The sequence below is a fragment of the Hipposideros armiger genome, unplaced genomic scaffold (genome assembly GCF_001890085.2).
Source record: "Hipposideros armiger isolate ML-2016 unplaced genomic scaffold, ASM189008v1 scaffold_520, whole genome shotgun sequence".
Lineage (NCBI taxonomy): Eukaryota > Metazoa > Chordata > Mammalia > Chiroptera > Hipposideridae > Hipposideros > Hipposideros armiger.
Window position 1 is genome coordinate 129,244 of NW_017731870.1, and position 12,981 is coordinate 142,224.

At 36.8% G+C, this 12,981-nt stretch overlaps 1 protein-coding gene across 1 annotated transcript in view; it reads right to left on the reverse strand.

Moving 5' to 3' along the window:
• FOCAD (focadhesin) overlaps positions 1 to 12,981 on the reverse strand; it is a 302,193-nt gene that overhangs the window by 28,499 nt on the left and 260,713 nt on the right. The window contains exons 32-34 of the mRNA XM_019668206.1: positions 12,395 to 12,530; positions 10,973 to 11,075; positions 9,053 to 9,133 (exon numbers count right to left, since the gene is read on the reverse strand). Of these exons, the coding sequence (XP_019523751.1) occupies positions 9,053 to 9,133; positions 10,973 to 11,075; positions 12,395 to 12,530 (320 nt within the window). The remainder of the gene's footprint in view (positions 1 to 9,052; positions 9,134 to 10,972; positions 11,076 to 12,394; positions 12,531 to 12,981) is intronic.

Here is a 12,981-nt window from a genome sequence, read left to right on the forward strand (position 1 = left end):
ACATGGGCCAGTGAAGCAACGTCCTCCACAACTAGACTAGAGAACAAAAGGACAGCAACTTGTCTGTTCCCCTTCCCCGATTCCCCGACGCTGTTCCCCTCCAATTCCCCAATAAAACCTTTAAAAAATAAAATAAAAATAAAATGGTTAAAATGGTAAACTTTACATTTTGTGTATTTTACTACACACAAACAACATAGCACAAGAGGCATAGAAAGGGATGAAGCAGTCACTAGGGAGAGAAGCAGAATCCATGGGAGAAATTGATACTATGAAGCCCCTAAAAGATAGACAGAGGGGAAGAGAGAGAACATCTTGGTGCCTGCTGTCTTTCTGCTCCTGGTACTCTTGAGGGCTGAGGGTAGAGTTTCTGCCCTTAGGTTTCTGGGAAAGCTAGGAATCCTTGTAATAAATATCTTTACATTTGAGTCAGTTGAAGTGAGTTACTGCTTTCTGTAACAAAAACCTGAGCATAATTGCTATCTGGTTATTGTCCCCACTATTCCAATTGAACTGCACTTGCTACGATTTCTAATTGCTAGCTAAATGCCAAATTCAAGGGCATATTTTTTCAGTCTTTCTTTCCCTACTTTTCCACCTAAAACTGTACCCTGGCCTCATTCTTGAAATACATTCTTTCCCATACTTCCTTGTTGTTCCTCAGCTGAGTCTCGCTGCCTGAGGTCATTCACTCTCACAGTTTCATGTACTACGTGTACATGTTGATAACTAGTAAATCCATATTTCTAACCCAGGCCTTTCTCTGATGTTTTAGATTCATTTCCAACTAGAGCGTGTTTTCTTAGGCTAGCCACCAACTATCCTACCTCCTTACCTTTGCCTCTGCCAACTTGGGAAGGTAAAACTAGTTGTGTGCCTTCCAGTGATATTTCTCTTGCCACCAATGCTTTGCTTTTGGAAAATGTTAAAAGCTCAACACACGTACCATTTTTCTATGCTGTCCCATCAGTAACTGAAGCTTTATTTCTATTCTATCTGGAGATGTAATACTACGAGTGCAGAAAATATTATCAGGGAGTCAATCATTGCTATTACAAGGAGAAGAATTTCTGACAAAAAAAGTAATATCTTCATGAACTCATTCATTCATTCAACCATCAACTGAGTATCTATTAGGTACCAGGCACTGTTCCAAACAGTGGAGGTGGTGTTGAACAAACAGAGGAAGTCACTACGCTCATGGAGCTGATATTCTGGTGAGAGGACAGACAAGGAAACATCAGATGTAAGAAAAATAAAAATGCAGTGATAGGAATTCACTGGTTGGCTATTCACATAATTCTATACTTATTACACACGTGTGGCAACTGTCCCTATACAATGTTGATTGCACATTGAAGTCTTTGATTTCACAAAAAAACAAAAAAAACAAAATTAGCTGTGTTTTGGAGGTCTTTTTGGTTCATGATTCATAAAAATGGCCTGATGAACTAGCAGACAGTATAGTAAATATCTGTGCACAGAATTACTATTCTCTCCTGTTAAGGACATGAATCCAATCCGATATTGGAAGTCATTAATTCATAAACACATTTCTATTAAATTTTTTTTTAGATCAAGTGTTTTCAAAATTACATAAAATTTTATTCCAGGTCCTTCTACTGAATTCACTATAGAAATTTTGCAGTTTCCAGAGGATCTAGGAAATCAAGAAAGACATTAAACTTGCCCTCTAATACCAGGATCTAGTGTGAAATATGACCATTTTCCAGATGTTTTATTGCTTAGACAATGAGCTCTCCCTTGACAAGACAACAGAACTTTCACCAATAACTGCATTTTATTGTACACTATTGATGTGGCTTCTATGCTGTTTAGAATTGATTTGATATATAGCCAAGTGTTGGAAACAAGAAGAACTTGTAAAATGGAGCATAGGGTTGAAAATCAAGAAAGTGCTATAACACAATGAATCTTCCACGTTTAAAGGGCAGAGAATCAGTACTGAGTAACATAACCAGAATCATAGAAAATTTTCCACTATACTTGCAGGAAACTAATTCTGACACTAACTGGAATGAAAGGAATGAAGTAAATACTTGGCAGTTCCATGAATTTGGGGGGATGTATCGGAAGAGAATGGCATCACACGGTTCCTTCCCCAGAGATCTGGACACAAGAACCCAAATCTCAGCAACAGGAATGGTCAGCTCCCTTATCGCAATGCTTTGTTTTTCAAACAAGTACCTTAGATAAAAATGAAATACTGAAATGCTTTATAGACAATGGGTATGGAACTGAGGGGACTTAACAGCACTTGTTAAAAGGATCCAGATGTTTTAAAATCCAGATACAAAGTTGCTTTAAATCTCTCATCCAGCTGACAGCCTCAAAGAACCCTGACGTAAATGGCATATCCGAACATAATGCATTACAACAAGACCTATTATCACACATACTTTGGCTACACAGGGGATCAGATCTCAGTGCCACAACGCACACGTCTAAGCCCTATGGGAACAGCCTGGTCACAAGCAGGCTGACGGCCAGTGATGCGTATATTCCCATCACCAGCACGTGGCTTGCGTAGTGTGGCACGTCTTCACTCTCTCCATCTTCAGTGTTAGTTAGGAGTGATTTAGCTCAGAATTATCCATTCACATATATATGCTTAAAGCTGTAGAGCAACAGATATTTGAAAACCATTACATGCCAAGTACTCTGCTCTAAGCATTTAGGATAAAACACAGATGTTCTTCCCGCCCTTGAGGAAATTATAGTCTAATGGGACAGACAGACATGTAACAAAGAACCATAAATAATTAAGCAAATAGTCACACACATTCAAAGTACTATGAAAAACATATAGGAAAGTATCACCTAAGAAAGCTAAACTAATTTGGGACCTTCGGGGAATCCTCTCTCTTTGCCCACTGAGGAGAGAATGTTTAAACCAAGATGAAAAAGATGAGTAGGAATGTTTCAGACAAAGTCCTCAGAAAACACAGGTAGAGATAGTTACAGTATGGCATATTTGTGGGCACTAGGAGATACTTAGCCCTCTGCTAGAAACTACTCTACAATTATGACAGTCATTGAAAACAACTGATGATTCTGATATGTCAGTCAGATACTAAGAGCAGGTAGGATGTTTTGTTTTAAGACCAAGTACTTCAACAACAGAGTTATCAGAACAAAAACATCCCTGGGCCCCTGAGCACCAGGAAGGCTGTTAAGCAGGGTGGCTGCCTGGTGGAGATCAGGCCCTGAGAGGGAAAGGCAGCTTTAGCAGGGCTGTAGCCCAGTGGGGACAGGAGATGCACTACATTTAGGGGGACTCAGAAAATGAGCAAATATACTGAGAATAATGGGGGCCAGGTTTCTTACTGTCAGAGAAGAAATTTACAAATATGAAGAGGGAAAGGTAGACTGAATCCTGTGGTATTAAATTGGAATTGTGGATATTGGTGTGAACTTGTGGTATATATACTGAAAACCGCAAGCTAGATATAGAAATAAATTTAGACATGAGAGAGACAGGGAGGAGGGTGGGGAGGAGAGGGAGAAAGGGAGAGAGAGAATTTCCTAATTCTGGTTCCTGAAAGGGCCTGGGAGCAGTGATTATCCCAGAAGCAATGAGATCATTTGTAGCCAGATCGTAGCTTCTAAATATTATTCTCCACTAAAAGGAACCTGAGCTTTCTGGCTATTACAGGGCTAAGGATAATACAAGATGAGCCTAGAACACCATTTTATGCCACAAAGAAAAAAAGTACTTAAAAGCGTGATAGGGTCACATCAAAAGGACACAAGAGCCAACTTAAAGAGGCTCTTACTGATCTAATCTGGAACAATCTGAGGATCACAATAATGAATAACTGAATAATAAATAATTAAATAAAATAGGAATTTAGTAGTCCACGCTAAGAAAGAAAGAAAAAAGGGGGGAGGGAGTGGAAAGAGAGAGGAAGCAGCTCTTCCTTAGTAGAATGCCTCCGAAAATACATGTAAATGGAATAATGGAATTTTAAGAACCACCTTTTGGCCATCATCACAGTAATAGTTAATTCAGGCAAGAAACATTAATGAATACTAAAACTAATGGGTGAAAGTAGGGGAACCAATGGGAAAAGAGAAACTTCCTAGTGGAGAATACTAATGGAGAAACCTGGAAGATATCACCTAATACAAGGGATCAAAGTGAACATCACCGGTGCAGGGAGACAGACAACCTGCACCGCTTGTGGGATGCCCTGAGAAGAGCAGGGCTCCACGTCCCCGATGTTCCTGCCAAAGATGATTGACCTGACTATCCTATGAGGAGCAACAGGCAAACCCAAACAGCAGAATGTTGCATGAAATACATCATTTCTAATCTTAAAACATGTTAAAGTCATGAAAGACAAAGAACAACTGAGGAACAGTTCCAGATTGAAGGAGACATAATACATAAGAACAGCGTGACAGTCAAGATTCAATTTTTTCTGCTGAAGACATCTTTTGGACTGTCAGTGCAATGTGAATAGGGTGTCTGGGTGAAAGGAATATCGAAGTTCTCTGGCTGTTTTCACTTTTTTGTAAGTTTGAAATTATTTCAAAAGAAAAAGTAAAAGAAAAAAGGTGTACATTTTTTAAAAAGAAACTGTCTAAAGTTTAATGAAAAGAAACAACCTCTTGAATAGTATAAATACACACAAAAATGTTCATTCCTTCTGTCAACAAAATGCAAATTAAAGCAGTCTTAAGGTATCATTTTATACCTGACTGATTTTCACTGTAGTCATTTGTTTATCTATATATTGTCTTGCTTTGTAATATAACTAGAAAGGGTTTATCCTTTATTTTGCTTTCTAAGCACTGTTACATAAAGTGACTCATAAACTCCTAATCCTCACAAAAACTCTACAAAGGAAATTCCATTACTTTCTCCACTTTACAGAAGCAACTGAGGCTTAGAGACTTAAGCAGCTTGCATGAAGTTACATAGCCGGCAAGGGGCATCTCCCAGGCAGTCGGACTCTCATGCTTTTAACCGCTACGGTCTACTGCTTTGCATATTCATACATGGCTGAAGTACTAAAATTTGGTACTATCCTTTTGAAGAGCAATGAGGCCATGCCATCCTATGGTCACCAAATCCTAAGACTCTTCCTGCCCACTAATAAATTGCTGAGAATTTATCCTAAGGAAAGCTATATGCAGAAGAGAGAAAGCTACGCGTATAAACATGTTCTCTATGTAATGGAAATTTAAAAAATGACCAATAGGGAAATCGTTAAGCTAATTATGGTTAACTTGATGGAATATTCTACAGTCATTTAAAAATGATAATTATGGAGATATATGAAAATTAGGTAAATGTTTATATCATAGTATTAAGTTAAAAATACAAAGTATATGTATACTTGGAAATATGTAAAACTTGTGTGTGCATAAAAGCAACAAATTAAAAAGCAGAATTCAAAAATGATAGTAGCTGTCAGAGAGTTATGAAATAATTGGTGACTTTTTTCCTTTTGTGTATTTTCATGGTACAAAGATAGAAATCAAGCACCCCAAAACATATTAACAACTATCTAGAAAGTAATGCAAGGATTCTTTCCATACTTTTCTCCTGAGCCTCCTTTTGGAGGAGATGGCTGGTACTCATTTCCATTTACATGGAAAGCTGTTAAATTTTTTAAAATCAGGCAACAAAACAATATAAATTTTATGATTCAACATAATATAACACACACATCTAGAAGGAAATATTGGAATAGCTATTGTGGTTATCTCTACTTGGTGAGATTATAGGGGATTCTTTTTTCTTTATACCATTTTTAAACTTAATGCTATACACATGTATTCTAATAATATTTTTTTATAACTGTATAGGTAAATTATTACTAATTAAAATACTTTCAAATGATACAATCTTGGCAACTGACTCCATAATTTCATGAGAAAAATAAGACAGCTTTCTCATAGCATTTATTCTACACTCAGAATTCACAATTCTGCTCCTCTGGCTAGGGGTGTCAACAATTATATCTCATATTAATAGTTCAAGAAAAATAGAAAGTATACCTATCTATAGTTTATGCACAGTACCAATTCTTATATACACAGATCACTGACCAATGAATTCATATTAAGGAAAAAAATACCATTCATAATGACTTTATTACAAGGGTTTAAATATACTTTCCTTAAATAATTTTTCTTACTGTGAACTTTAAAGTCTAACAGAAAAATACAAGTTTAAGAAATTAGTCACATTCCCCAGCAACAGAATAAGAAAAATAATCTTAAATTGTTAGGTAGAAATACCTGATGTTGGTATCAAAAAGAAATGATTCCTTTTAATACATTTCAAATGTTTTATAAAGAGGTAGATAAAATCTTCATGAAATCTGAATATGCTATGAGGTTGAGGAGAAAAAAGGTCACAAGTCAGGAAAAAAGAAAAAAATTAATAGGAAAGAAGCAAAAGAGTCAAATTTTAAAGGCCCTTAAGGGGAAAAATAATTCCATGATAGGAGGAATTAGATTATGAGCCAATTTTAAGCCTATCATAATCAAGTAATGTCTACAGGAATAGATAATGACAAAGGTTAAGGAATAATCCATCTGCTAAAAGAAGGCCAGGACTATTAGGAAAAAGAGAATGTTACAGGTATAACAAAAAAAGCTTTAACTGAAGTCTTTAAAAAGTAGAAGGAATTTCATCTATTTGGTATGGTTTTACAACGTAGGCCTGCTATGAACATGTAGAATGCTATGATCATCTCATATGTTCTATCACATGAATATTAAAATGAGAAAAGTCCTAAGCATTAGAAAGCAGATGAATATATTTGCTACCTCAAATTTGATTGGCTAAAATTGAGATCATGATGCCCAATCTTCTCCTGGCATTAAGTGTGACTCAGGGATAACTCATCACATTTTCCTCCCCCTTATGAGTTATTAAATAGCGCACAGAGGCAAGGAAGCCATGCTCTCCCTAAAGTCTGCTCTCTTCTGCCTATGCCAAGCGCGATTTTTATTCTCTAAAGCCATTTCTTCCTCAAAAGAGCTCACCAAAGTTGTCATCCTTCCTATCAGCAGCCTCACTGGGCTCTGGTGAGTGACATCCAGACATTTAAACTCAAAAGCTGCTTCAGAAGGGAGTTATTAAAATTCAAATGAGCTGAGCATATTGAAGAAGAAAACACTTGTTTGCACGCACACCTCCGCATTTGGCCATCCTATTTAGCCCCATAGAGCAGGGTCTGGTTTTGTTTTTGTAAATGGGCTTTCGAGGCGGAGGTCAGCCTCCCACGGCCCCCACTCCTCTGGGGTCATCATTAGTAATGTGTAAGGCTGAATAGATTTCCCTCTGAATCTAGTCAGCAAACCTGACAAGAAGGCAGACCTCTCCCACAACCTGAAAATACTAAATATCTGATTGGTAATATGGCACTTTTTAATACTTCATGCTTCTGTTCTAAAATAGCTTTCAGCAAGATTGCACATAACGTCACTGATGCCAGTTCCACCTGATTTTTTAGCTTTAGAGCAGAATATTTATTGCCTGTTGTGCCATAACTGCGTAATCATAAAAATTGTACATTTAACCAAAATTTTCCCACAGGATTCAAAGAAAATTAATTTCTGCCAAGAAATATGGATCTGGGGAGCCAAATGTCATTTTATTCACTAGAAAAGAAAGAGTCTATCTTTCATTTGACCTTAAGAATTTTTATTTTATTTATCATGGAAATTATCTCACATTATCATCATTTAAAAATTTTATAAGATATCAGTGAGCAAACTCACAAAAAAATTGAGCAAAAATATATATTCCTAGAATTATTCTAGCCATGGAAATTTTAGATGCTCCTTTAGTGAGAATTTAATTTTTGCTAATGAAGACATCTGTGTTATGATTTTTTTTAAATAGGCTGAATTTATGGCATTATGAACAATTAACTCCATGTTATGACTCATATATGACATGTTCATAGATAAATATATTATGTACAATAATGACATAACCTTATATCAGTTTGCACTGAGGATATGTAATATCATAGGATAATAGTACAATTTCTAGAATTCCAGAAACTAAAGGAATTCATCTACAAGCAATGGACGTAGTTTATAATCTGGAAGCTCCAAGGATTACTGTATCCAGTGAGAAATCAGACAACGTGACCTTTAATGTCTCTTACAATGGTAAGATTTTATTCTTCCACAACCTTCATTAATCAAACTTCCTTCTTCCAGGTTTCTTCATTTTAATTTGCTTAAAAACTTTTTTGTTTTTTCTCATATTGATATGGTCTTGTAATACAGGCACTGGTTTTGCCCAGACCGACCTAACCAGCCCAAGGAAGAATGAAACTAGCAAATATCAGTGAAAGTTTATTACATGAGTGAAACTGGTTCCTGAGCTGCGACGTGTTCAGTTCTAATCCATTTTTTCCTCACAGCATTGAATAGTACATGTGTATCATTGAAGAGTATTTACTTAATAACTGACACGGCCTTCTTCTGGCTCCAGTTAAAACAAAAGGCACCCAATCTCTGTCTTCAGGTTGCTTGTTCTCTAATATGGGTCACAGAGACACAGAATCACAAAGGGACCAATGTTTGCAGAGAAACAGAACATGAGCTAAAAACCAAGACCTGGAGTCAGTGATTCCAACAACATAGTGATGATACAAGGCTCACAGAGAAGACCTACTTCCAGGTCAGATCCTGAAATACAAACTGCACCCAGGTGTGTTTTCTCTTTTTCGGTCATACTCACTTAAAATTCACAAGAAAAGTCATGTGTGCTTATATTTTTGAAAGAACCAAATGGAAGATTAAGGTCTTCACAGAGACCACCCCTGACCCCAAGGTCAGATACAGGGATTCCAAGAGACTACACAGTGTGTATGTTTATGTACCGCTTACTCAAGTTGGCCTCCTGGTGATCTCTATTGCAAAGGTCTAGCAGAAGAAAATATTCACCCTTTCAGATTTGTGTTGTTTAATTCTACAGAAGCAGGCTGAAGACACACAAATTTACTTCACTTGTAGAAAGAATAATAAAATTCAAGAAATATGTTTTACTTGCCTTTTTTTCCTCCTGTAATGAAGAAGCCAATGGCTGCTCTAATAAAACTGCTCTCAGGCAAATAGCTATAATCAGGAGGAACTGTGGAGACAGCAAATGATCAGATTAACCAGGGAACTTGGCAGGACTAATGAAGGAAAGATAATGATCTCATGCTGCCACATCAACCTAGAGACAAAAGCAGAGATGTTTATGCCATTAATCTCAGCACAATATTCTGTGGCTACAACTGATTCAATTAGATTAAGCGACTGGCCCTGAAGTAATCACTTAGGCTGTGCAAGCGATCTAAAATGGTAGTAACCTAGTAGAGGCTGAAAAACCACAGAGGATGAAAATGTTACTGGAGTGGTTAAAAAAAAAATCCTTTCCGCATTGTCACATCAATGAGCCCCAATCCTGTGACCTCCTTAGTATCAGCCAGGACTCTGCTCAGCTTTCAGGCTGAGACCACCATTCTAGGAGCTTCTTCAGCACATCCTGAATCAGATATATATGAATCATGGAAACACAACCATTAGTATTAATAGCAGCCAGTCTCTTACTTCATAAGGCAAAGTCCCCAGAGTGACCAACATGTACAAATGATCAGATATCGCTGACCTGGAACAGTGAAACAGCGACACTTATGCTAGTTGAGTACTGGGAGTTTCCTAGATTCTTTTCCTCCCAGTTCCCCATAATTGTTTCATGAGGTGCATTTTACTGCAATAAATGGTTCAATAGGAAAATTCCATCAGAAACAAGTAGCTGTACTTTTCCAGACATACAATCATTTTGTTCTGAAGAACCTAAGTGTAGGATGATTCACTATGACCTGACTTGAGTATATGTAACCCATAACATAATCAAAAAGCCTATGTAAAAAAAGCAAAAGCCTGACATAAACATGCTACTTTACCAGGATATTGTGAGACCACTGCCCTCCAAAACTAGCATTACAGAGGTTTCGCTAGTGAGAATGATTTTTTTTTTTCTTTTTCCCATTTTAATATGACAGCTTCCAGCTGTCTAAAGTTCATTATGCTGGAATGTTGTGGAATAATATCCTATTTCTGCAGCTAAGGAGTGACTGGAGGTGAGGGAGGCAGTATTCACAGGGACCCATGTTCATGGTAATGCTGCCCATAGACTACCTGTCGGGGGATATGTGAAATTAGGTTTTAATGAAGAATCTTTGGTATAAGCCTCTCCGGTCTGGGTCCAAGAGAGCCAGTGGGTCAAAATTCTATAAAGAGAAAGGACCAGATATAGGTCCCAGTGCATTACAGTGAGGCCTCCCCAGAAAAATCTCCAAGTACAAACATAAATTAAGCATGTGGGAACTGCAAATATTTCTTATTGCTTTTCCTATTGGCAATAGGAAAAGCTTTGTTATATTGAGATCTAGGATTTCAGTTCCAAAGCCCAGGAGATGCACAACTATAATGTACTTACCCTATTATTTCATCCAAAACAGAAGCCAGAAGAATTCCAACCGTATATGAAGAGATGTCTAATGAACTATGAGTAGTATACAAACTATTGATTACATCTAGCAAAATAAAAAGCACTTGGGTCCAAGCTTCCAGGATGTGGTTCCTTTTTTTCTAGATTTGTCACTAAAATAACTCTGTATGTAAGTTATGTCATCTTTCTGAGCCTCAAGTTCTTTATCTATAAAATACGGCATTAGATACAATGTCTAAACTGTTCTCTAAGGGAGGCGGGGAGGAAGAGTGAAAAGAGCATGGGCTTTGGAGGCTGATAGGTCTGAGTTCAAATGTCGTGTCCACCACTGACTGCCACGTGACCCCGGTAGGTCAGGAAGACTTTCCACAGCCCATTTCCTCTGAGGTATAAAAGGGATGGTGATACCCATTACTTAGGGCTGTTGTGAAAATTAATGCTCTTAACAATGTCCTATGGCTGTAACCTTACCAGAGGTTCTCCTTTGATTTGAGGACAGAGTAGATAGGTGAAGATGTCCTAGAAGCCAGATTGCATTGGACTGAAGGCCAATCACCCCAGATACACCAATGACCTATGGATGAAAATGTAACAGTTTGGTGATGGGGCAAGATCCAAACTTCATTCAATAAAAGGCCACTCACAGAAAATCCCTGATCTTTTATGAGGTGGTGGCTTGTCTAATCATGAGAAGTTCTATGACAAGAGGTAATATCACCTGTTTAGTATACTAAACCTGGGACACATAGGTGATCAACATGTGCAGCTAAATGAATGGATAAATCAATCAATCAATCAATCAATGATGACAGGAGAAGGTTCTAGTACTTGTCTCAGGTAATAATGAGTTAGATGGGTCTCAAAGGAATTTTCAAACAATGAAAACGAAAATCCAAAAAGTAAAAAGAGATGATAGTTTCTTAAGATTAAAAACCTCTAAAAATAGGAGATATTACTTTGTTCCCTTCTTTAAATAATGTTTTATTACTGTTTTATCATTCATAATAAATATTTTAAAGTTAAATTATAGATTTTTCTCCCAAGTTATAACAACTTAAGCCTTAGTCGACTTCTTTTTTTGAGAATATATTCATATTCGTACATGCAAAAGAAAGTTTCTTTTGTTCAGAGATTTATGTTTGCTGTTAAAAGCATGAATTACTACAACTTTTTTATGTTGTAGATGTTATAATCACCTATATTTTACAAGGACGAAAACAAGTATGCTAAGTGAAAAGACCAGGCTAGGAAGGTATATATACAATAAGATTACCAACTATGCAAAGAAAGCACATACGCTTGAAAAGGAACATGAACAAATCTTAGAAGCAGTTGTGGTTGGGAGGACCATCAGTGGTATTTTTTTTCAGCTCCTTTCACTCTATACCTTCAAATTTTATGCAATGAACATAATAATTTTTTAAAAATAAAAATCTTTAGATATAAAATCATTTCTCAGCAGATAAATCTGTTTATTCTTTAGCCAAGGGTAATGCTGACAATGATTTACACAAATACTTTTATCAGTGACATCTGAACTAGTGACACCTGGCCATTCTGCATAGATGCCTGCCCTGCCTTCTGATCACCTTCTGTTTTTCTGTGTCCTGAGGGCCTGACACTCCTTGCAGAGTCAGATCTTAAAGTTTAAGGGAAACCAATGCCAGCTTAAGATAACTCTAAAATGCCAGCTTTCTTTTTTTCCAGAGGCAGTGCGTGTTTGTCAGTGAATGTAGGGCTATAAACCACTTTCAAACGCACCTTTAATTCACCATGAATAGCCAGGGATTTCCTCATTTTCTAAGTAAAACAATTTGTTTCATGAAAGAGAAAAAAAGACAACAAAGGGAGTACCTGTTTCCCTACCCAAGGATTTTAAATTCCTCTTCTCACCTGAGTTAAGGTTCTGATGACTTCATTAAGTCTGGCTTGAAAATGAGAAGTCTGGATGGCTTCTGACTTCAGCTGAAAGACAAAGGAGAAATACCCAACCCAACATCCCAGAAAAAGTAAATAATGACATTCCGAGCTTATGAGCTATCATTTTCTCAGCTATGCAATAATTTATCATTATGCCTGTCTATTTCAAAAACAAAAGCTATGAGCTCCTTGAGAGCAGGGCCCATCTGTTATTTATCACTGATTTCCTAGCACCAGTTTAGTGTGGCATGTAGCAGTCACTTAATAAACCTTTACCATATAAACAAAGGAACTCCTTAGACTTACTTATAAATCTACACATACATATGTCCACTGTGGAAAACATTTTAAAGTGAAATAATAATTACATATATATAAACTTAAACATTACACATGCAAAATAAAGTTTCTGATGAATGACTTGAAAATGTCTTAGGATTCAATCACGTTTCTCAGGCAGGAAACTTTGTAGGAAGTACATAAGTTGATTAGGTTTAATCCCTACAAACCAAATAAAATAAGGAATAAATCTCAATATAGAAAGAATTCTCAAATAACAA